This window comes from Pezoporus flaviventris, unplaced genomic scaffold (assembly GCF_033815535.1).
Source record: "Pezoporus flaviventris isolate CSIRO_AGI_PZ_B2104156 unplaced genomic scaffold, CSIRO_AGI_Pfla_v1 ptg000095l, whole genome shotgun sequence".
Classification (NCBI taxonomy): Eukaryota; Metazoa; Chordata; class Aves; order Psittaciformes; family Psittacidae; genus Pezoporus; species Pezoporus flaviventris.
In genome coordinates, this window is record NW_026892643.1 from 1,146,294 (window position 1) to 1,172,329 (window position 26,036).

Below are 26,036 nucleotides of genomic sequence, written 5' to 3' on the forward strand. Positions count from 1 at the left end.
AAGAAAGCAGAGAAGTTATATAAAACAATTAAGTTTTATATATATATTCCAGCAGCAAAACTTTTTTAAAATTTAACAACACACACACACACAAGGAACACATCTGAAAATTGTACCAGTTCAGAAAATATCACATAATAATTTAAAATCCAACAGATAACATCATGCATTGCTCCACAGACCTAGGTGGCATGACAGCCCGTACACTCACCAAATCCAACCTGCCCAGGAAATGTGGGACTATCAGACGTAACACCTTTACAAAAAGCTCATGACACCCGCTCACACAGAGGGGGTTCCCCTTTCCTAACCTCCGCCCATACCCCACTCCTCTCTCTAACATCCTTTATAGGTCCTATGGCATTGCAAAGGGCCAGGAGGCTCAGCCCTTTGAGAAAGGTTTTCTACTCTGGGCTTGGGCTCCATCTGCTACGTTAGCTCTCTGTATCTTCTTTCTTCATGCACTTGTGTTGGGGCTTGCAAACGACACGGCCCTTAAGGTTTTGTTCCAAGATCCACCCTTCCTACCATCAGAAATTTGTAATATAAAACTATAATTACAACCATTGATTGGTTGGAAAGAGTAATTGACAATAAAAAGCACAAAGAATAAGCTACTTAAGGAAGCATGAGCACTCCAAAAGTCTGGAAAATATCCAAATGCTATTTCACTTAAAAAGGTTTACTGTATTTTCCATAGTTAATTTTAAAACCTTGGTAATTGCACATAATAGCGATAAGCTCTGAAAGGGAGTGAGTGCTTAAGAGAGGAATAATTCATATCATACTGCAAATTCTTAGGGTTACAAAGTAAAATAAATTTGAGGAAATCTCTGTATGTTTGTAAGCACAGGGCAGTCTTCCATTCATGTCCAGATAGGCAGTCTCACAATTAATTCCTTTTTTTCAAACACTCCCATAAATGTCAGTATGTTTTCTGCCTCAGATATTCCGGTGCACCAAAGTGCTAAAAATATGGCATGCTATAACTTACTATTATAAATACAGGGGCAGGCTCCAAGGTTGTTACTCAGGCCTTACAGAAAAATTCCATGAAGTCAAAGCCATCTGTGTTTGTTTTTATCTTTAAAAACATATGGAAATGCTGATAGATCGGGAAATCATCATGTGCTGCATTTCATTCCTTGTTTAACCGACATTATTTCTATAAACTAAAATAACATCGCTGAAATGTCAAGCGCATTTGCAAACACATAGTTTCAAATGATTCTGGAAGTTCACACTTGATAACATTCTGATACTAAAATATGCAATTTGTTAATTACAAATGAAAGCACAGAATTCATCAGGCAGGATACTTCGGAAGTTTGGAGTTGGGGTGACTGGCAGAATTTTGAGGATTACGCTGTCACTGTTTACATGAGCACCTAGCACATTCTTTCTCTCACCATGTTAAAGAGAAGCCCTGCCACCAGCCACCATGCAGTTCAAGCCATTTCTGAATGCTCTGATTTTTACATAGTTCTGAGCACTGAAATGCAGATTATGTCCACTTCTCTCCAGATCACCCCTATGAAGAACTGCGACCCCAGCTATTAGGCACAAATGCTAGGAAAAGTGCTGGTGGCATTCCAAAATGAAAACCATGAAAATGCATCTGATGCCTCAAAGCCCTTCAGTGCAGCTGCGAGGAGCAACGTGCTTTGTCAGTGCTTCCACACAGGTACAGACTGGAAGGTTATGGGTGGTGCTCCTCTTCTTGCAGATGGGGTAACCCCCACAGCTGCAGAACAGCACCCAAGGGAGCAGGAGGATACGCCTCAGCCATGGCACATTTCCCATGGCATCCCTGAAACATGATGCTTTTCCCAATGTTTTTGTTAATGGAATTTGGCACTCTCATCTCCTAGGAGAGCGCTTGCAGGTAAAAGTCAGAATACAGCCAATTTCAGGTGGGAAAAAAAGGGGCAACTCTGGACAATGATGAACGAGGCTATAAATGTGAAAAGTAGCCTATTGTCATGTTGAAATTGCTGCTTGAATTCTCATACTTTGCAGGAGGAATTAAACCAATGTGTAAATACCTGTGCAGACTTCACCTCAAGTAGGACAGGGAGCATAATAAAACCTTGTGTTAAGTGCAAACGCCTGGCATGGAGGCTACCTAAGGAACACAAAATTGGTTCAATGTGGGTACAACATACCTGTCGGGATAAATGCATGTTGCTGCAACTGAGCATTGGCAAGAGCCTGTTGATAGTGCAAGACACTGGGATTGAAAACGGCACTGGCACCATTGCTTTTTTCAAGTGCTTGTCTCTTTGGTAAAGGGTGAAGAACACCAGGAGGAAAGGCCTGTAAATAAGGAATTTAGTTAAAATGGCATCGTTCTTCAGGTGGCGTCCATAACACGTACATAAATACAAAAACTTATTATTTTTTAAAGCAGCTAAAGATGCCTTGCCATGCATATTAACTCCAAGCACAGCAATGTAAAATGAGTGAAATTTTGTTATTGATAGCAAAAGCATGGTACTATTAACCTAAAACTGTAGCAGCACAACTACTGAAAAGAAAGGCCTTTAAAGCAACAAAAATGGCACTGCCTTTAAAAAGGCTTTCAAATATTACAGGGAGAAAAAACCACTTGTGTTTCATTGCCAAGTATTTTTGCTTTTTAAAATTTAAATATCGCTTCCTATTATTATACAGATTAATGGATTACGTTAAGCGTTTTCAATTACAGAAGCAGTTTTATCTCAATTCGACTTTTCATGAGAGGATATTTAAAAAAATGAAACTGTGTTAGGAACCAAACGAAATTGTCTGCGTTTATTACATATGAGAATGAGATGGATAAATAGAGCTTCTGGTAAATTAACAAGTACGTGAAATCATTTCCAGTTGATGTTCAAAAAGTAAAGCGATACGAATTTCATTAGTTGCTTCTCTGAAAAAAAAATAATAACAAAATAATATAAAAATAAATTAAACAAAAGCTACATGCAAAGCAAAAGGTGAAAGGTCAAAGTACCAGGTCTACAGTTGCTTCGAGAGGTCGCTTCATTGCTTTGGCAGTCGACTGAGTCTTTTAATAACAGGCAGCGAGCACATGATGGCAGTGGGCCAATGGGATTCAAGCGAATTAACATACAGGTAAACAGCAAGCAGAGGTGCATCATGGGAACGGCATTGCATTTGTGGATAGGTGAGAAGGAAAAAAATATTCTGAATGCAATATACAACATACAAAACACTAGGCATGCACAACAACAAAAATGTCTTCTAAAGAAATGAATATTACATTTCGAATTAGTACCGAAGCAAAAATGCATCTACTATACCTTAGTTAAAAGCATATAAGAGAGTAAAATATAGATGTTTGAAATTCAGGAAAGTTGAGTAAAACAGCAGCTTGCAGACACTATTAAGCATCGTATAAACACTTCACAGAGAGGCAGAAAGTTTTAAGGATAAGCTTACAAGAATTCCTGATAAGTTAGTTCAGTCATATTTTAAAGCAGGAAAAATCAATTTGAAAGGCTACATTTTCAAATACAAAGCACTAGTGGAAGTTGTAACGCATTACAAAGGTTATTAATATCAGTGCTTGCAAGGTGAGGGTCTTCTAATTGGAAGAAGTGTAATCATTCAATAGCTTTGGGCTTCAAAATGAAAGAGGTTCTCCGTTTTCAATACAAAGCAGAATAAATAGTATCACACTAACTTATCATTAATTCCTTTTTTCCCCCTACAGCTGGGTCATTTTTGTAGCTTTTTTTTTTTCCTTGGAACTTACCACATTATATTGAGAGGAAAAAAAGTATTTCAGAATTTTAAACATATTTTTCTAAACTTTGCTACAACTTTCAGGAGCAGGGAGTAAAAATACTGCTTCCAGTTCATAGGCAAGCATTAATGTATGAGTTATGATACTAGTCCAGCATTATTTTTTTTTTTTCTAATACAGCATTTAGGCATAATACATAAGCATTTACATTTACGTATACTTCCACAGTAAGATCAAACTTATGGCTGATAGGATGGCATTCTGTAAATAATCTTCTCATATGAAATATTACTTTCTAGTTTTATAGTGTAAATAATTCTTACAAACTTTTAGAAAGGAAAGATTTACTTAGAAATCAGAATTTTTATTTCTGTTTTTTAAACACAGGCTGGTATTTAGCTCTTTTCAGGATATGCAGATTATGTCTACCTTGACACCAGTATGTGGAAACAGGGAGCAAAAGTGAAAAAACTCAGAAGAGAGGATAAGGCACAAAATGCCTACAAACAGCTCATGGTCACAGCATTAGCTAGTACAAACTGGGAATTTATTTTGCTGGATAGCCCTCACCTCATCTATTCATTTTTCCTGTCTCTGTGGCACCTACATTCCATAAGGCTTCCCACTGCCCTACCCATCTCTCTTTCAGCACATTTCTGGATTACTTAACCTGGTATACAGGATCTGTTCATCTGCCTGGGTCCAAGACTCGGGCATAAAAATAAACACCTGGTGCAAAGAGGATCTGCAGAGCCTTCTTGTATTTATTCGGGGTGCTGTGCAGCCAACATGTGGGTACCCACCATGGGTACCCCCAGGGAGGACATCATGCCATCAGCACAGGGCATAGACTCAGATCCACTCTGCATCCGCCACAGATGAAAATCTACATGGAGGTGAAGCATTACGACTCAATGCAGCATTGTGCCATGATCAAGTCCACAAATGAAACATCAATAAGTTTCAGTTAATTACCTTTCTTATCCAAATGCAGATCTTACCTGATCTCATTTGTTCACTTATTATCTCTGTTTATGATTGCCTTGCTCCCCTTCTTCTCCATGCTCTTCTTAACCTCACCTACTTCAAACCTTTTTGCTGGCTTTCCCCTCACCTTGCACAGCAAGGTCAGTCTCATAGCTTTCCCAAACTGAAGCCTTTAACTTGACAGGTTTCTAAACCTACTTGTCAACCTTGTTTCCATGTAGCCTCCCACTTCTATCAGGCTTTCACACCAACTGTCCATTTTTCTCCCCATCTTTTTTTTTCATTTTGTCCTGATAGCAAAACTTACTTTATCTCTTTCTGTCCCATCAGGTTATCTCCTTCTCAACATTTGATTTCCTACAACCGAAAAATCAATAGCTGCAGACTGAGAGGAAAAGGCTAAAGAAAGAAAATTAAGATAGTAATACAAATGATCAGACATACTGTGGCACAGTATTTGTCTGCCAAATGTGACATTGGTATGGTAGCGTCTCCTGGAATACAAACAAGATCCACACAGCAGAGGCCAGCAGGGATGTGCAAGGAGCTCTTGACTAAACTCAAACACAAGAAGGGGAGCACGTAAGAGGTGAAAGCAGGGACGGTTGGCCTGGCAGGAACAGTGACACACCCTGAGCATGCAGGGATGGGTTAGGAAAGCCAAAGACCACAGAAGCTGGATCTAGCAAGGGATGTGAAGAACAGGAGGAAGGGCTTCTCCAATTGTATCAGCAACAAAAGAAAGACAAGGGAAAATGTGTGCCTGATGCTGAATGGGGCAGGCGACCTGGTGACACAGGACATGGAGAAGGCTGAGGTACTGAGTATCACCTCCACCTCTTTACTGCTAAGACTGGCCTTCAGGCCAGTGGGAGACCAGTGGGAAAGTCTGAAGTGAAAAAGATTTACCCTCAGAGGATAAAGAACATTTAAACAAAACGGATGTACACAAACCCATAATCTGATAGGATGCACTGGGGGGTGCTGAGAGAGCTGGCCAATGTCACTGGAAAGCTACTCTTCATTATCTTTGAAAGGTCTCTATGACTGGGGCAGGGGGTCCTAAACATTTCAAGAAAGTAAATTAAACTCCTGTCTTCAAAAAGGGCAGGAAGGAAGATCTGAGGAATGACAGGTTGGTCAGCCTCATTACAGTCCCTGGAAAAGCAATTGATCAAAGCTAAAAGCATTCTATGTGTTTGGAGCCTGTTTTCATAGAATCATAGAATCGTTAGGGTTGGAAAGGACCTTAAGATCATCTAGTTCCAACCCCCCTGCCATGGGCAGGGACACCTCACACTAAACCATGTCACCCAAGGCTTTGTCCAACCTGGCCTTGAACACTGCCAGGGATGGAGCCTTCACAGCTTCCCTGGGCAACCCATTCCAGGGCCTCACCACCCTCACAGTAAAGAATTTCTTCCTTACATCCAATCTAAACTTCCCCTGTTTAAGTTTGAACCCATTACCCCTTGTCCTATCACTACAGTCCCTAATGAAGAGTCCCTCCTCAGCATGAAAGCCAAGAAGGTGATGGAAAGGAGTCAGTATAGATTCATGACAGAGAAATTGTATTTAAGCAACCTTAGAGTGGCTATTAGGATCACCTGCCCCTCTACTCTGCTCTTGTGAGACCTCACCTGGAGTATTGTGTGCAGTTCTGGTGTCCTCAACATAAAAAGGACATGGAACTGTTGGAACAAGTCCAGAGGAGGGCTACGAGGATGATCAGGGGACTGGAGCACCTCCCGTATGAAGACAGGCTGAGGAAGTTGGGGCTGTTCAGCCTGGAGAAGAGAAGGCTGCGTGGAGACCTCATAGCAGCCTTCCAGTACCTGACGGGGGCCTATAGGGATGCTGGGGAGGGACTCTTCATTAGGGACTGTAGTGATAGGACAAGGGGTAACGGGTTAAAACTTAAACAGGGGAAGTTTAGGTTAGATATAAGGAGGAAATTCTTTCCTGTAAGGGTGGTGAGGCACTGGAATGGGTTGCCCAGGGAGGTTGTGAATGCTCCATCCCTGGCAGTGTTCAAGACCAGGTTGGATGAGGCCTTGGGTGATATGATTTAGTGTAATGTGTCCCTGCCCACAGCAGGGGGTTTGGAACTAGATGATCTTAAGGTCCTTTCCACCCCTAATTATTCTATGATTCTATTCTATGATTCTATTCTATGATTCTATGAAGTCACATTTTAATTTAGGCTGTACATTCTTCAGTGACTTTTCACGCTGTCTGATGCACCGTATGAATATTTGGAATTCCCCAAGTATAATGACAGATGAAACTGTTTCCTAATGCACTTCACATTCAAGCTGCATGGTCTACAACCTCTTTCACAGTGTCTTTCTCCTTTCTTTTTACTTCAAATGATTAGGCCACCTAAGTTAGCTGAGTAAAAATTCCTGAACTTCAGTGTACAGAAATACAGACAGGGACTTTTTTGCAAGGTCCCAGACTGCAGGATTCACTGAACTTCAGTGGTCTTAGGAGCTTTGCCTACAGTACTCTAACCCTATCTGCAGTGCTCACCTGTATGAGCACCCCCTGGACCACAGCAATGCAGCCAGCTCCCCCAGGAAGGAAAACCTCTCAGCCACAATTTAAACTTGGGAGCATCCTGCAAAGTGAACCTTACAAGTAAGCATTTGCATTTCTGCCTTACTTTTCCTTTCTACATCCAACTCAGTATCCTTGGTTGTTCTTGGGTGGCCTTGCAGGCATGTGTCTTTTCTATCACTTTTCTGTTGTTATTGCTAGTCCAGTGATTTTTCCTTCACTCTAACTGATGGTTTAAAATTTATATTAAACACAAATAATTGGATTGTAAAGAATCTTTTCTCTTTGGCGGTAATATGCCATTAAAGTATTTTGTACATATTTTTCTGGAAAAAAGTTACCTTGAATTACAAATCCTTGCCTTCTACTGTGACACTAGAATCCTAACATTTAAATTCTATATGTTCCAAACATGCTTCATCTTGCTTTGAGCTAATACAACTCCAATTATGCCTTATTAAAAATCACAGGATACATATCCAACCATTACTGAAATGCAAAACCATGATTTCCCTCATCTCTCTCCTTTCTTCCTTAGTATACTGCCTAGAAATACTACATTCTCTAAATGGACAAAAAATATTGCCCAATAGAAGTTAATTAGAATAAAAACCTAGTCTCCTTTGCTTTAATTTCCAGAGAGTATTCAATTTATACAAACACAGGAAAGTTTAAGTAAAAATCACCCAATTCGAAACAGAGCTTGGGGATACTATAAGAGAAAGCACACTAAAACTTAAGAAATGCTCTTCTGTTTGGTGGTTTACTTTCTTGCATAACTTACTCTGTGTCCCTCAAAAATCTCCCCTTTGCTAATTTGCTACATACAATAGCTTGGGGTAGTTATATACTGTACTGTATTGTGTTTCTGGTAGGCTTTTTACCCAGAGAATAACTGTATTGTCTGTAACTATTGTATGCACTGCCCACAAGTCCACAAACCACATCTGCTTAATTATTCGTCCACAGCCAGCAGTGAGGACAATGACTCTGTGATTTGCTGCCAGCAAAATTTTATCTCCCAAGTCAGATCCTGCATGCTCGATTTATTGAACTTTACCAATACAATCTTTAAATTTATCAGCTTTCCTGGTAGCAACAGTAAGAGAGGTCCAATACTGGTAAACAGATAGGCTGACCTGTCCTAACAGTTTCAAGTGAGAGCTTAAAATACCTGAAAATAGAAAGCCCTCAATCTCTTTACTTCTGATTGTAGTTACTAGGTTTTTTCTTAACGTTTCCCATTTTAGTTTACAACTTAAAACTCTGTTATTCAAATAACTTGCCCGTGATAGTGGGAGAAGCAAGATAAGTCTCTAAGCTGAAAATTCATCTAATCAAAGTTGTAAAAGATATAGGCAACAACTTTTAGTCAGCAGGAATAGATGTGTATCTACAGAGCGCACTTCTTTCTCATCCTCAGACAGGCACTAACGGTAGATCAGATGAATGTGCTGTTTTCTCTCCACTACCTGAAAACTGAGACCAAGTTGCATAGGGTAGGCTCAGACATCTGACTGACATCTAAGATGAGGTGAATTGAATCTTAATACAGGTTTCTTCTCTGCTACCTATCTCTGAGGCAAAAGCTCTCTCTTTGCTTTGTTCCTTTTCTTCCAAATTTCCACATGGGTATCTGTCATAAAAGAGCTAAACCAGCATATGTGCCCCTGTTTTCCAGAGGACATCGAAGATTAACAGTTTTGTTTCTGTTTGGAAATACTAAGGATAAATCTAACAAACCTAATCAAGGCAGAGAACAGAAGTGGTATAGAATGTCATTTGCTTCACTGTCTTAGATAGAAATACAGCATCAAAATAAGGGCATAAATCAAAAAGTGCTTCTTCCCATCAAGCAATAGTAATAATTTTATAAAATATCAACTTTCACCAAAAACAAAAAAAAAGAAAAAGGAGGCAAAAGAGAAAAGAAAGTATAAGCAAACAGAATTAAACTGAAGCAAAATAGGCATCAAAGAGCATCTGTCAAAGAAAAGGCAGCCATATACGCCAGCACTTACCATCACAGTCGCAGCTGCCGCAGCTGCCTGGGCTGCCACTGCAGCCTGGTTGGCTTGGTGTTGCGCCGCTTTGATTTTGGCCTGCAAATGTGCAGGAGGGTGAAAATACTTGCATTTCTCCCTCATGCAACGACCTTTTATGTAATCCATACACACGGTTACGGTGTTGTCGTTTGTGTCAATCATTGTGCTGTCTGCTGGATGCGCAAAGCGGCAATCAGTCTCTCCACGTGCACAGTTTCCCCGCTGGAACTCCCTGCACACCTACGTGCAAAACAACATGTGTTGCAGGGGAAGAGCCTGATACAATGGGAAAGAGCAGGGAGACCCCCACACCCTCAAAAGACAGACCTACCCCCATTCCGTGCTTAGGTCAAGTTTTTCCATGAATTCAATTTAATAAACCCTCCATCTTCTTCTGGGAGAGAGAAATGCATCTATTTTACCCTTATGTGCTTGGCTCCTCGGGTAACTCTGTGGTACCACAGCTAAATGAACCTGACATAGGAAATGCCTTTCCCTCTTCCTGTCTGGAAAACACCTGAGAAGGATATTTAGTGAGGTAACTGCCCCTGCAAAACTAGCTGGGAATCACAAAATACTCAGCCCCTTTCTGACTATACTTTATGGTCTTGCAGCTCCACTGGTAGGGAAGGACTTCCTCTTGCTGAGACCCATGGAAGATATGCATCAGATGCATTGTATCTTTTATGGAGTCTACATACAAAATGATGGAGAGCATCCTTAAAAATAATTTCCAAAACAAGGCAGAATGAACACGCTCATTTTTCTAAGAAGGAACGTGCTCTAGACACTGCTGCTTAGGCTTTTGGGAAAATACATTTATTCTTGCAACAGCTATTTGGCCTTCTCATGTACTTGGATGACAGATGCCACTGAGCCAAGCCATATGGAGATCCATCAACACCAGAGAGGCTATGCATGTAGCTGGCTCCAGCCTACTGGAGGGTTGGTAACACTCAACACCTCCATTTGTAGCTCGAGGATGAAGGGCTATACCCTTCCCCTAATATCCATCCACAATCCTATAAAATTCCCTTAATATCAATGCATAAAACCCAGGACAGAATTAGCACTGCAATAAAAATGTGCGTGTTAGATATTTCATCAAGGCATAACTTTATGGGCATGTATACTTCAGGTATCTTGGAGATGATAAACTTTATGAAAGATGAAAATTTGTGTTGATGTCCATGCATTAAATTCAAGCAAATGCACTACCTTAAAAATAACTGTTTAATTACCCCTGGCTGCAAGTGTAGAAATCCTTCCTGGCTACAAGGTCTTTATTTGTAGCAACTAAATTTAAGCATCGTTTCTAAAACAATAGAGTTGGTCCCTCCAGGTTCTTTCACACAGCCTAACAGAGAATGTATTTCTAGTCACCACGGTGTCTACAGTACCTCCAGTTTATCAGTCCTGAGAAGTTTCTGGGTAGCAGTTGAACCGGGGACTGAAACCGGTGGGCTTCCAGGAACAATGACAGGCGGCGTGGGTAGGATCTCAGTCGGGACTAAGCCAACTCCTGGTGTAACTGGCGTTAGGTAAGGAGCAAAGCTAATAGCTGTATTCGTTCCTATTGTGGGACCCACTGGAAATGTGGGCTGCAAAAGGAAAACACAGACCAAGATGAAGAGCTTACTAGTCACCTTTTGCATGTTCTTTCTGGCACTGATTCATTTTCTTAATGAAAAGATTTCAAACAGCTGCCAAAACACACAACATTCTCTCTTCTTTTAATCATGTTACGTATTCCAGCAGCATACGAAGAACCGCCTTTGTAGCTCTGTTATTGGAAAAGAGGCTGCTGATGCAAAGGAAGTTGTACTTTGAACCTGAATCTCTATGGAGGTCCAGCTTACATTGCCGGTTTATTTACACATCTGAGAGTGGTAACATAGACTTTACTGCTTTTTCTCAATACCCGTTTTTCTTGGGAAAACAGGCTATTTTTCAAAGTACCAGATTTCATAGGTGAAGCATTATTAACTATATTAAAGACATATTTCTAATAAGAGTATATATAACAAGCTATTTGTCATGTAACTTCTATCTGTTTGCATGCTGTATTTTGCCACCTCCTGCAATTATATGGTACTTTGGCCCGCACATCGAAAAACCTCACCTTTGCAAATGTTTGTTTGCTCAGCTGTCACCAGTGGCAAGTAGAATAAATATTATAATCTCAGCTGGACACAATATTTAGAAAGGGATTATTCAGGTTTAGCTAGAGTTCATCTTACAAAAAAGATTGATTGGAAGGAATGATACGGGTCTATATATCTGTTTCATGCCTTCCTACAGTGAGTCAGTGAAGCCATGACCAGAAGAAAGAGCACTTGTGTGGTGCTGAAACACAGCACTACCAAGGCAGAATGGTGGGCTTGTTATCACCAGCTCCATGGGGGTGGAGGAAGAACATCACCATGGTCAGTCAGATCTGGAAAGTACTTTAGTTCTGCAAGAGCTGATGTTTACCCCAGAGAGCAAAGTTGTAATTATAAATGAGGAAAAATTATGAAGTAAAACAGGACACATCTCAGATTAGCTTTGTCAGAAATTAAGTTCCCAAATAAGCCGGCAGCTAGAAACGAATCACACAACAGCAGAACACTATGGAAAGACTTAAAAACACTTAAAGGAGGAGGAGTGTCTTTCTCCTCAAGGTGGCTTGCATGAACTCCGTTGGCAAAAGGCAAAAAGCCATGCACGGTATATAGAAAATACCAAAGAGAAAGCATAGGAGTTAGAACGTTTATTTCTGGTTTTATTTTGTGTTGTTTTTTTGTTTTCCTTTGGGACCAATTACTAATTATAAATGAATGTGAGTTAGTACCAAGAAGGTGCTTTGAACAGCAGATTAGCCAGAATACCCAACTGTATGGAAATGGCGTCTACCTGCCCTAGAGAGTTAAAAATGAATGTTGCCCTGTTTTTATCAGAGATCAAAACTGCTTGGTATCAAACAGCCCAGTTCATATATAAAGTATGAGCTAAATACTTTGGAGGGAAATAATGATCATTTATATGAAACAACGGTTCAACTATGTTGAGGACAGTATGTGTTATGTAAAATATAAATAACAGCTTTGTACCAAATATAATTTTAAGAACAAAACCACACGTCAAATGACTTCTGTGGAATTTTCTGTCACTTTTTATCCATTTGGTCAAGGCTGAGTCATCTTAATCTGGCAGTTTATGTGAGACAGAGAAACAAAATACGGCACTTTTATCACAGCAGTCAGTACAGAAGGCATTACGTCAATGAAATTGTAAACTTCAAATGATGACATGAGTGACTAGAAAAAAGTATAATTCTGCCACTTCAATTTTTCTTACCCTACTAAGAAGTGGAATCTATTACTTCATCAAGAAGTTTTCTGGTGAAAACTCAAGCAGTAAAACCCCAGGAAATATGAAAACACATTATACCAGTATACCAAGTTACATTTTGACGAATATGCACCAGAAATCCAGGGACTCCTGACACCCAATTTTTGTTCATGCCTCCCAGCTTACAGCAGATGTTTCAAATGTAAAAACACATTTGAAAGGGGCACCTGGGGTGAGCTTCCTATTACCAAATACAGATGTTTTTCTCTGAGATGCTTACACTTGGCTCCTGTGATAGCCCATGGAAAGACAAAGGCACTTAAAAGCCCGAATAATATAATCTGAATGCAGATGTCTGAAACAAATCAAGCAAATAGTAATAGAATTGCCTATGACTTTTGATAAAATGTAAATGGACCATGGAAGCCCTACACAGAAGTTGATGCCAAGACTCCAGATGCCTCAAGTTAGAGAAAGAAATCCCACTCCAGTGAGATACCTTAGACTAGGCGTTCAGATTGAGAAAACACCATTAGTAGCCATGTGTGAAAAGTCTGATTCAGATTACTTGCCTAACCATGCTTTTGAAGCCTGGTACAGTGAGGAACTCAACTGCAAGGGCAGTCCAGAGCAATGATCATCTTAATGTACATCCAAAGGTGCTGCTCACATATGCAAGACCAGTTTTATGTTACCTTCTGCATTTGAAGTGTCCCAGGCACCATATGCATTACTTTAGGATAAAATGCTCAGTTTGTAAAGTGCATGCACCAGTAATTCTCTGGTAAGTAAGAAAATGCTCCCTGAATAATGACATTTTTGGGATTAAATACTGTTTTAAACCACAGACTCCTACTCACATAGTTTACTAGCAAAGTATTATTACGATGCAAATTTTCACTTCCAGAAGGATTAGAGGTAAAAACCTTGCTAATCTGGACTAAACCTGATATGAACTGAATGAAGGAAAAGAAAGAGCCCAACAAAACAAAACAGGAAAAAAATGCAAATTATTCTGGGATAAAAAAATGTATCAAATCTACAGCAGTACTTTATTACGTCTTCAAATGCAAATTATAAATGAACATATCTCTAGAATCTCAGCAATTCTTTAAGTCAACAGAATGGGGACTATTTTTATTGACATCAGTTTAGAGAACTTTTGCAGGTCAATATAGTCTTGTACTTCAACTTTACTTACCATTAACACCATCAGAGAAATACACTTACCACTGGCTGCAGTGGTGTCCCCGGAAACATGAACTGCATTTGCTGGGCAAGCATTGCTGCTGCAGTTTTTTGTTGGATTAAGTTGTTCCTGCCATTGATTTCCAGTTGAGTTTTTAAATGTGTTGGTGGATGAAGGTACTTGCAGTTCTCCCTTGTACAACGACCCTGGAAAAAGAAATCACGCTAATCGGTCTGCTGCTTTTGATGATGGTTTAATGCCTTCAAGCAAAATATTACACCATAAACTAAGCAAGAACTAATGAAATACAGGGTGTTTCCTGGGAACTGTGTAGCAGGCTGGGAGGAGCTGATGGCCTTGAGCTCTGCCTCAGCCCACTGCTTCTGACTGATCATTAAGGCTATTAGCCATGAAAAAAAAAAAAGGAGATTTTGAAACAGTATTTTCATTGTCAAGTACAGATCACTGCCATCACCCTGAGTATTACCCAGACTGCCCAAACTATATCTCATGGTATCTTGGTTAGAGTACCTGGTGTTACGATAACATAGATGTTTTTCATAATAACATTACATTATGAATAACAAATTTATTTTATTTTTAATATCACAGAATCACAGAATGGTTTGGGTTGGAAGAGTCCTTAAAGATCATCTAGTTCCAACCCCCCCTGCCGTGGGTAGAGACACCTTCCACCAGATCTTCCAATTTATTTGTGTGTGACATGTATTTACACAGTGTCCCCAAAGTAATTCCGCAAGACCCTGCTCAATTTAATTTTTTTTTAACTACAAAAATTAAAACCTTCTTTAAGCAAAAGGCACCTTTTAAGTGCATTATATTAAAAAATAATTCTGTGTTCATGGCAGTAGGGATCTAAAGTGGCTACTCTCTACTTGTGCTCTCTCATACGTTCACCCTTATTCCAATTCACTGCCTTCTGGCTTCCTGTTTTTATTACATCAGCATAACTCTGAACTATTTCCATTAAAGTATAGAAGAACAAAAGCCAAGCTAGTACTTTTGCAGCCTAAATGTAGAGGCAGTGCATGGAGCTAAATCTCCAAAGCAAAAGGAGAGCTCCTGGATCAACCTGAAAGCAGGAATTGTTAGGCTATTATGAGACAATAAAAGACAACAAAAATATGGGTGGGTAGTCACCTCTGACGTGGCTTTTGCTGGAGGAAATGGACACGGAGCACACCTCTACAAGCACTTCATGCTGACCAAAATGTAGCCAAAGTAGCATAAGACGCACCGATACATTTTCCCCCAGAAAAGGAAACCGTAAGGTGCACCAGCAGGCTGTGCAGCTGCAAGGCAGGACCTGATGAGATCAGAGGCTCCTTGATGACGTGGCTCACAAACAGACATTAAATTTTAAGAGCTGTGACCAGAGGTCCTACAGCATTAGTCAAGCTGCATTTGACACGCTCAACTTGTAGAAGGTAAGCTTCCAAATTGAGACATTTTTTAAATGTGCTTTTTAAGCTTTCCATTCACTGGTATAAGGGCTTTACAATCTAAGTCAAAGAAGGAATATCCTCCTATAGCCAAGAAAACATTCAGATCCTTATTCAAGAACACCACAGTGTACAAATGTACACTGACTCTGTGTATGCATACACACGCATACACACTGCTACAAAATCTTCAGTATGCTTCAAATGTCCCAGAACAACAGCGTTCATGTTATACTTCTTACTCAGACATCAAAACACTGATGATTCTGCCTCTAATCTGCTATGAGGATATTAACTACCTATGCAGGAGTGAGTTAAACACGTTCAGGAAGGAAGGTTCTCCTGTACTGAGGCCAATGTAAAGGCAGACAGCTATTTCCACACTATTAAACGACTGGGAACAGCTCTTTGTGAACTGTGCCTAGAGTATGCTAAATGGCAGAAGCCAGAAGAATTCAAGAAAGCGAAAAATTTAAGAAAAACCCACCAGTCTCATTCCTCAGGAGCAGTGCTTGGTGCTGTTTATATCTGCTATAGATATAGATACAGCCATTCTCAGGACATCATGCCTTCCCTCTGACTTCCACTGTGCGAATCACTAATGCTGCCTCGTTCAATGAACTACACAAAACGAATGCTACTTCGTCAGCTGGCATGAGCAGAACCAGAAATAGTCATGATTTGACGGACAGCGAAGATGGCTGGCTTTTCTATTTAGGGAGAACAAGGCCACCACCACCTTCATAATGTTAAATTGGAGAATGCTCAGCACAGGCAATGAGCACATGCTTTTGTTTTGGCTGATGAGGCAAACTGATTAAGATGTTTTTAACTGAGATCTATTTAACCTTAGTCTATTTTGCATACGAATGGTTCATACAGCAAACCTGAAAATTAAAAAGGCAAAATAAAAAGAAACTACCTAGTGGAAGTCTCAACCTATGGAAACAAAAGTGCTCCTCTGGTAAGGATTGAGAGCACCAGCTCTCAACCACAGTGGCTTTCGAAGTACCTTCAGCCTGAAGAGTACCTTCAGCCAGCCCTCCGTAATGAAAGCACATGGCTAATACATACCATCACTTCAAGCTCTGAGGAGCAACCCACAGGGCACAAAAGACTGGTTATTTCAGAAAACTTTCAAAATAATCCAACCATACAAAAATGTACTGTCCTCCCTGAACTTACTCGTGTCTGTGCCTCCTTTTTTTTGAGCTCCTGTTTAGCAGTGAACGTGCTATAAAAGAGCTGTGTGTCCCTGTCATGCTCCTATAGAAAACACTGTAAACAGATCAAGCCTTGTTGAAATTAAATGACCCAAAATAAACTGTGGTGGAATGAGCATTGAAAATAGTGAGCAGATTAATCCAGCCCTTGCTACCAAAATTACATAAATTCTGAGACCAGCTTTCACTTTTCAGACCTACAATGGTGGCAAGAAAATGCCTATAAGCAACTTTTCATTCCTTTTTTAACAAATGCCCCAAGTCCCTGTGAACTCCTGGTGAGATTCATTTCAGAGAGGAACTGGTCTGATTCCCAACTACTGAGCATTGTAAGAGCAGTAATTCAAACTCGTAGTGTCATCTCAGTCAAATGGGACCCTGGATTTTTTCTTTGTTTATTAAAAAGCCAAATAGGAAGTCTAACTGAGATAACAGCACATATCAACTGAGCAGCAGAACGGGCACACAACACACAGGGGTATTCAACATGTTGGCTCGGTAACCATCTACATAACAGCCCACTTTAGATTCTTGAAAAAGCTACTGTATTAGCAGAGCACCTCATAACAAATTCAGAGACAAAACTGAGTGCTTTAACTTTAAGATGCATCAGTACCAAGCCTCTGAAGCAAGGCTTGCTTCTTTACAGCTCTTAAAACCCCAGCTTTTCCGGAGCTGCTCCACAGACATTCAGTCCCCCCTGGGCGCACAGCAGCACAAACTCTGTCAGCAGGATGAGGCAGGCAGCATGGAAAATAATTGCTCCATACAACTTTTAACCTGCTCCCCCATATGAGTCAGAGTCCTGAAACTGAAGGCGCAGACAGACGGGTTTGAAACTTGGTCCCTAGAAATTCCTGTCACCCATGAAGTTGAAGTTATCAACAAGCACATCATAAGCTGTTGCGTACTTCCCATGCGAGTTCTCCCAAAAAAATTGCTTTCAATGAGCTGTGTCCTTATCTGCAATGGATAGTAAAGACAAACAGACATCAGATTAAATTCCCAGCACTCTGTTATTCCTCTTATCCTGCAAGGATGGTACCTACCTCTGACCTTTCATTTCTCTGCTTTTGTCCTCTACAGCTAGCCTAGCCTAACGCATAGGGCCACATTTCAGGCAGGTAATGGAAGGTTTTAGCAGAGAACGACTTTTCCACTGCTAATTATCCAGACTGGGAACATGCTGTGCCTCGCATCAGGGGTATGCCACAGGCTTCATTCCAGTAAAGAAGGGGGAGAGGAAAAATGTGCATCAAGGACCTGGCAACTCAGACGACTCCAGTGCCCATCACCCAAGCACAGCAACAAGAGGCCCCACTTCTGCAGGGGGTCTTGGAAACTGCTACCTGAATGGCTTAATATCAAAATAACATCTCTTAACAAGCCATGTCACACCACTGACTTTTTTTTTTTACATCAGTAGATTTCCCTATTAAGAACAACAAGTGCTTAAAATCAATGGCACAAGACAGCCCACAGATGGGAATATATTAAAAAAACTAAGGTATGTGCTAAGAATTATTATTTTAAAACAAGCAAAATGAGGCAAGTGCAGAAGTAACACCCCATAACTTTGCATATTAAAATATTAAGAGCCCATTTCTTGCCTACAAGTTGTACAGCCACATCTCTGCCTTGAATATTTTACAAACCTACAGCTTTCTTCAGTACTGCACTATTGCCCTAAGAGTAACAACAATAATAATGCATCCAGGCCCAGGCTGGGAATTGCTTATGCATTATAATGAGTTAGCTTTCACTTAATAAAATTATTTTCCACAAAAATAAGATGTTTGAATAATAATTAAAAATTAAAAGAAGGCAAAATAATGTTTCTTTTATCTCTTAAGCCGAGAATTAACTAATGCATCCACAAACATTTCTCTCAGGTACTGAATTCTGCTTTTAAGATGGGGGTTCATAGATATGAAAATCACAGAATTACAGAACCATTTAGGCTAGAAAAGACCTTCAAGATCATCAGGTCCAACCATTATCCCAGGATGGCCAAGTCCTCCACTAAACCATGTCACCAAGGGCCTCATCAAAAGAGTTTTTTGAACACTTCCAGGGACGGCGATTCCACCACTGCCCTGGGCAGCCTGCTCCAATACCTGAGCACCCTTTTGATGAAGAAATTTTCCCTAATATCCAATCTGAACCTCCCCTGGTGCAGCTTGAGGCTGTTACCTCTTGTTCTATCACTTGTTACTTGGGAGAAGAGTCCTTCCGTTTACTGTATTCGGTCAAAACCCCTGCAGGCCTACCCATGCTACACGGTTCGGTTTGTTGTTTCTTTCAACACATACAAAGCCAGAATCCCATGGGTTTATTACAGAGGAGAACACCATGCCACCACAACAGACAGCAGGCCATGGGTACAGCATGTGACCCTCACAAAGCCAAGTCTCAGCTTCCCCATCTACCTGTTTCTACAGAAGGTCGTTAATTCATCAAGTCCCAGCTTTTCAAGCTTTCCCATTAAAGGAGCACATCCCAAAAGTCACATGTCAAGATAGAAAGGGACAGATCAGGGAAGGCGTTTTCAGAGTGCTGTGAAGCAGGAGAAATGGGAAGGTCTCTTTCTCCAAACCCTAGGAATGAGTTCTTAGCATTCTTACCATAAAAGTCCCACTATTAAATGCAACAGCCCCAGTCTATACAGGCAATCCAAAACTGCTGTAAACCACTTTTCTGCAGCATAGTGTGGTGGGGGTTGCTGTTTAGGGTTTTATTTCTGGAAAAGGAGAGGATAATTCAAGTTGGAAGAGACCTCAAGAGGTCCTCAGTCCAACCTGCTCAGAGGAGGGTCAGCCTTGGGGTCAGATAGGTTGCTCCAGGCAGGTCTTGGATACCTCCAGAGCTGGAGCCTGCACAGCCTCTGTGAGCAATGTAATCGACTGCTTGACTGTCCTCTCAGTGAAGATGATTTTCCTTATACTCAGTCTCAACCTGTCTACTTTTGGCTTATGCCAGCTGCCTCGTGTCCTCCCACCATGCACTGCTGTGAGGAGCTGGGCTGTACCTATAGACAACTTTCTTGTCCTTGAAGGCTGCTCTTACAGGAGGAGCATCAGCGTGCAACATCATCACGTCATCTGTTAGCGTGCCTGTCTCAGGTTTGTACCCTGAGGGACATGTTACGTTTTTTTAAACCATACCAGATAAATTAAGACTCCTTCTATGCTTTACCTCATCCCTTGGGAAGGCAGCAGCCATGGTTACCTGCTTTACCAAAGCAGCAGTGTTATCTATCACCAAACTGATCAAATTATTTGTATTTTCCTTAAATAGTTGAAACGGGGAAAGTCCAGCTTGAAGCTAAGCATACAAATCCAAAGTTAATTGATGTGATTTATTGATAATATTGCCTGGAAATAACAGAGCCCCTCCTCACAGCATAGCTTAACATCTGACTCCCAGCTTCCTCCTGTACCCCGCCTCCATCCTTCTCCCCCAGAACACCCTCCCACCTCTCCTAAGTATAGACCAGGAAACAACTCACATGATAAATATAACTTCCTCAAGCTGTGCATGTCCTGAAGGGCCAGCCAAGATGCACACGTGGCCAACAGACCATGCTCCAGAGCGGCTCAGGGCATGCTCTAGCCTCTTTCTTAACTTGGTAGTAACTTGGATCTCTCTCTTCTACCCAGACACTGATTTTTGCATAACAAGTAAGAACTTTGCAATATGTCTTTGAGATGTCTGCTTCTAGCAACTCTGCTTAAAATGGGCCAGGGTTTTCAAAAGTTATTAGGGTGTGAGGATGATGCCAGCAAAAATATGGACAGTGCAATTATGCAAAACCCATTTCCTTAAGAAAACAGGCTAAAACTAACAAATGCAGATGAAACTGTATGATCCCTCAGGATTAAATATGCTGTCTTCTGGAACAAAAAAATGTAAAAAAATAAGGTATATGACTTCTAAGACACGTCTTTTAGAAAGCAATTGAGCAACTGGTTCTACAAGGGCAAAAAGATTTTCTGGTTTCCTGCTAGAGACTCTGAGATCTAAACATTTGCTGGAGTTAGAAAAGATACACCCCAAACCCTGTATTTTTTGAAGAGTAGTAATCACTTGATGTCACAGCCACCTCTCTTACTGGGGAAAAAAAACAAAAGGAAAATGCAATTTGCTGTATTACACAGCTTTAGCAAACTTGAACATGCTTGTAAAATCAGATCACATTTTAACAAACTAATGCACTTGCAACTGTGTGCATGCTGGTTAGCTATACATCACCTGCTTGATATTATTAGGTACCTGGAGGTATTACATACTGTTCAAACCTTGGCAGAGTAAGAGCTAGCACAGGTCACTGCCTGGGGCGGTGGCAGCACACAGCAAGAATAGCCACAGAGACAGCAGAGTCAGCAGCTGTGGAGGTACCTAAGCTGTAAATAATCCTCTGGAAGAGTTTCTGACAAGAGCAGAAACTCTTCCTTCTCCTTCAGGATTCATTCTCAGTAACTCCTCAGCAACATCTGGTTGGGAACGTGTGTGGCCTCACCCAATCAATTTAACAATTTCACCATTGCATAAAACAGGAGCTTCTAAATTCCAATAATCCCAGGCTCCCTGGGGCTAAAAATAGACCCAGTCAATAGGAGGGCAGGGTATTTTGAGGTACTTAAGCTTCTGCTCCTGTGCATAGACAGCCACACTAGCTCTACCACCCCCAAACATCCAGTTCACATGTTATTTTTCAAGTGCAGAAATAGCAAAAAGGAAAAAAAATAAAAATAAACACCAAGTGTCTATTCATATGCAGATAGGGATGGTCCCTCTCATTCTACAGGGCTTGCATTTATGTATTTTTATACATATTTTGGTACATGAGAGCTCAACCACCAGCACTTTAAAGGGAAGGAAAAACATCAGAATTCAGTTTGAACTGAGTAAAAAGTATTTTCCATCTAGTATCACAATGAAAGAATTCAATGTTCCTATGCAGAAAGTAAAAAAACAGATACCTCTATTAAAGTATTCCCTTTGCACTTGTTGTATGTACGATCTCACACAATCTGTAGGACTACACATGCCCGCAGTTAAGCATATGTTCAAGGACTTAAGGGATTTAGTTAAGCCCCAAGAATGACTAGTCATAGATTTTTAAAAATGTAACTTAGCATTTTATTTCTTCCTTAATGTATACAAAAAAGCTTCAAACATTTTTTAGATTTTGCATAATTTGACATCTAGAGTATGTTGACTTGCAAATATGAATGCTTAGGAAAACACGATTCCTTTAGCCTAAGCAGTATTGCATCTAATTTATAGAAAAAAAAAAACAGAGATCAGAATAAGATCCCTTATCCTGAAAATGAGACATACTTGAACTGTTTGAGAAAAAGAAAAATAATTTCAAAAGGATCAAACTGTACGAATAAGAGAAATATTAAGCTTTTGATGGAGAGCTCAAATGCCTCAACCTGTTGCCATACACCCTACCAGCACAAACGCCTAAGTGAAAAAATGTATTTAAGAAAACCAGCATCTCCTGTATTTCAACTGTTGGATTTGTTTTCCTGGGGGGGGGGAAACCCAAAACCAGACACCAAAAAACAAACAAAAGCCACCAACAAAACCAACTTAAAAACTCGACTGAGAAATTAATTCCGTATTTCTAAAGCCACCTTGCAAGTCCACCCACCCAAGTCAGTGAGTGTGCATACATATTTATATGCACCTACGCACTTCCGTTTCAAGAGAAAATAGAAAGCAAATTCACTTTCTTACTTTAAAGTAGAAAAGAAATAGAAGGCAAAAAATTCCCAGGTGACTTCAGCTTGAGTCATTTCCCAACAGCCTAAGAGAACCCATTAGCTGCTCTTCTAATGATTTCAATTATTTGTAAGAAACTAAAAGCTGGTAAAATACAAATGATAATTTTATTCATAAAGTTAGAGAACAAGAACTGCCTGTAACTGACATAAAAAATAGAAAAATCTTGAAGAAAAATGGAAGCCTTACAAAAAGATGGAGCGTTGAAATGATGTCAGTCTTAACACTAAAGACTTAATAGGAGATATTTATTTAAATGGAAAAAGACCAAATGTTCTACTGAAGAGCACATTTGCAATGCACAAAGAGCTCAGAGTCTCTCAAGATGCTCTTTCAAACAAATGTTGAGAAGGATGGCTGTAGAGAATGGTTTAATAATTTGCCTTAAAATATCAAGGGAAGTGTACTCAATAGTAAATTGCTCAGAAGAGAAAGAACTCAAGCAGGTATTACAGATGCTGAAAAAAAGGACACTTAGGAAATTGTAAGTCATTTGACAAATATGCTTGAAATGCCTCTAACAAATAAGACAACAAACATTCAGACAAAAAAACAACAGTTTAAACCAGCACCCATTTATTTTATTTTTGTGTTTACTGCCTTGAAAATAATTTGAGAATAATAGGAAAATAAAGATTATTTCTTCTCCAATTACATAGCTCCTTTTTCTTTTTCTATTTTTCCCCTCACTGGCACTCAAAATCTAAACCAGTTATTTCTACTTAGATTCACGTTTGCCTACCAGCACTGATCAGTACATCACAAGCAACTGTAGACAACCCTTGATAAAAATCTTCCCTCTAATGCACAGAGGCAGGTTCCATGGAACAAGAGGCAGTGTAGGGGAAGACCCTTATGGAAAAAACCTGAAGAAAGCAGAGGAGAGTATGACCTCGCTTAGTTAAAATTCCTCAAATGTCTCATTTCTATTACATAGGTGGTGAGACTCTTCACAGGATGCCTTGCGCAGGCTCTAATCAACATACAGTTCTTCTCAGTCTAGATGCAGCCATGCAACTCAAGACCAGCTGCAGTAGGAAAGTGGTGATTGAAGCCCTCCAACTCTGCCTGTTCAGAGCAGTCAATATATTTGCAGGTTCCTGCATTATGGAAAAAACATATAAAACCTTTATGGAGTCTCACAATACAGCATTACATACAACTAACTGATGGCTGGGCAGCTTTAATGCACCCACTCATCACAAGGAGAGAGTGGTTTTGTCAAAGTCAGAAGAGAGCTGTGTAAATTGCAGGTGGGACCACACAGTAACTCAAGGTGACATGGATTTTCTGCTGGTAAACAACATACTCCACTATTAAGTTTAACTCGACTAAACTGTAAAAGAAGGTAAAGGCTTAGAAAGGGCCAATTTCCTTCAACGTTTCTCAGTATCTCAAGACCAGGCAAAAATAGCCATTCCGTAATGTCAGTAAAGGAAGGCAAGTTGTTTGACTGCATGGCACCTGGCAAGAGAAAAGGCAAGAGCAGTGTAGCAGAACAGCAGAAAACCAAGCAAGAACATGGGCATGGCCTGGTGCCACTTCCTGATGTACCTCCTTCCTCCTCTCCTTTACAATTCCCGTAAAAGACTCAAGCACATATATGCTGACTGTATGCATGTTTGCTCATACAAACGGGACTGAGATCAAACTCCCTTGCTTTGGAAACACCCATTTGCAGTAAAAAGGTAGGCAAAGATAACCGCAGAACTGACAGTCAAGCCCTGAGACACCTTATTTCTCTCAGGGGCCTGTGAAGGAAAGCCATGATGTCACAGCATATGGACCTACACCCTCCAACATCCACACCACTTGTCTTCCATTGTAACCTGGTTAAAAAAGAAAGAGTGAGAAGTGAGGACAAGTCTTTGCTACTAGGATGTCTGTGAGGCCAAATGGTGAGCAGCCCAGTAAGGACCAGGCAATAGGCTGGTATGCTGACCATGGTTCTGTCAACAACACATCAGGAATACTAACATGCCTCATAAAAAGACATAAAACCAGTTATATGGCATAAAAAAAGGAGCAGAAGACATGTCTTGGCAGTGAGGAGCCTGGCTGAGCAGATCAGAAGGAAATAGGAAGAGAGCATTGTAAAACTGGCCCTGTTAGCCTCCTCAGCGAGTCACCTTCCCAAGGGAGCCTTGAGAAGATGTTTCATTTGAGAATAGCAGTGAATCAAGAGATTTGGGAAAGGCCCGTTACTTGCAAGAGTCCCACAGTATGGAAAAGATCATCAGCCTAATGTAGAAAGTCCCTTATGTTGTGTTATGGAGAAGGACGAACCTAATGGAATCAGGAGCAAGCAAGGACACACTTTGGCTACTGGTGTGTCAAATCCCCCAGCTCTCGAGGTGGATGCCCAGATATCATGAACTGCTGAGAAGTTCATAGGGGTGACCTGATCTGTTTTTGGCAAGTCCCTCTGCCACTCTTCGCAGGATCCTTTCACCCTGGCCAGACCACTTTGCACTCAAATGACACATCAGGGCTCCTAGTCTATGTGTGGCTTGCTGGGCCTCCTGCCTGTTGGGGATTGCACTCTTTCTTGGCCAACTGCTTTACAAACAAAAGGAAAAGCAAGGGCCGAGTTAAACACACAAACTGCCAAGGACACCTCACGTAATTGCAGAGGTGGAAAGTGCGCTGCCTAGTCCCTCTGCAGGGGACGAGTGTTTACTCACCCTCAGCGCAGGGCTGGAACCACAGCTGCATTATTAATAAATCATGGGCTTCACTTCTGGGACAAGCCAGCGAGGGCCAGAGTCTGACACCAGCTCTCAACTCACCAGGAAGTTCTTGAAAACATACAGAAACTTTCTGGCAGCTTAGAAACTCCATTTATTTGAAGCTGCACTGAAAAGCACAAATTCAAAAATGGCTCCTTGAAATGAAAATACATTTACATTTCCAAAGAAGAATCACACATAAAATTCCCGATACTCTCTATAACCAAATGAGGAGTGGGAAACAAATTAAGGAGATGAAAAGACACTGTATCATTGTAGGACCACCTACAGACAGCAACCAAGCATGCCCGACCTGAAAAGAGAAAGGTGAACAGGCACTTTTCTAGCCTTTTCTATACTCAGTCCATGCTCCTCCTCTTCTGGGAATTGTTCTCTTAACATCAGTGATAAGTTTCAGTTTCTACCTTTTCTTGCAGCTCAACACACCTCAGATTACCTTCTTCAGGCAATGGGGAAACCAGTGCTAGTAGCAGAATGGGCAGCAAGACCCCTGCACCGAAGAAGCAGAACATGAGAGTTATCAGTGTGAAATACTCAGAGAATCAACAAATGAGATCACCTCAAAAAAAATCAGGGGAAGGAGGAGGGTGGCAAGAGGTCCAGAAATTCAAGCAAGAACAAAAAATGATGCCCTGGCATCCAAGTATGCTGCCAAAACCCCTTTTCTTTTTGCTGAAGGGCTATCTGCCCCCCTTCACCTGGTATTAGGAAGCTTCTAGAAGGTCTAGCAAAAATAGCAAGAAGTATAATGCCATTACATTTATCTCAAATGGTAGCTTACTGAATTAGGCAGCTAAATCACAGTTATGAGAGAAGATAAGACACACTGGGATGTCTTATTACCTTCCTTGAATACTATATTCAACTAAGTACTGGAATACGTGATTGTGGTCTTGAAAGTGCTTATGCATTCTCAACACTGTGTTGAAGGAGCAGATAATTA

General features: G+C 40.7%; 1 protein-coding gene across 10 annotated transcripts in view; it reads right to left on the reverse strand.

Annotated features, from left to right (window-relative positions):
• The window catches only part of MBNL2 (muscleblind like splicing regulator 2), a 97,590-nt gene that overhangs the window by 25,353 nt on the left and 46,201 nt on the right, over positions 1–26,036 (reverse strand). For 5 of the 10 annotated variants that reach the window (XM_061476258.1, XM_061476253.1, XM_061476254.1 and 2 more), the window contains exons 2-6: positions 13,906–14,070; positions 10,743–10,943; positions 9,319–9,582; positions 2,996–3,049; positions 2,166–2,316 (exon numbers count right to left, since the gene is read on the reverse strand). In XM_061476258.1, coding sequence (XP_061332242.1) covers positions 2,166–2,316; positions 2,996–3,049; positions 9,319–9,582; positions 10,743–10,943; positions 13,906–13,959 — 724 coding nt within the window. In that variant the 5' untranslated portion in view covers positions 13,960–14,070. The remainder of the gene's footprint in view (positions 1–2,165; positions 2,317–2,995; positions 3,050–9,318; positions 9,583–10,742; positions 10,944–13,905; positions 14,071–26,036) is intronic. The other 5 variants (XM_061476256.1, XM_061476257.1, XM_061476261.1 and 2 more) reach the window with 2 other exon arrangements.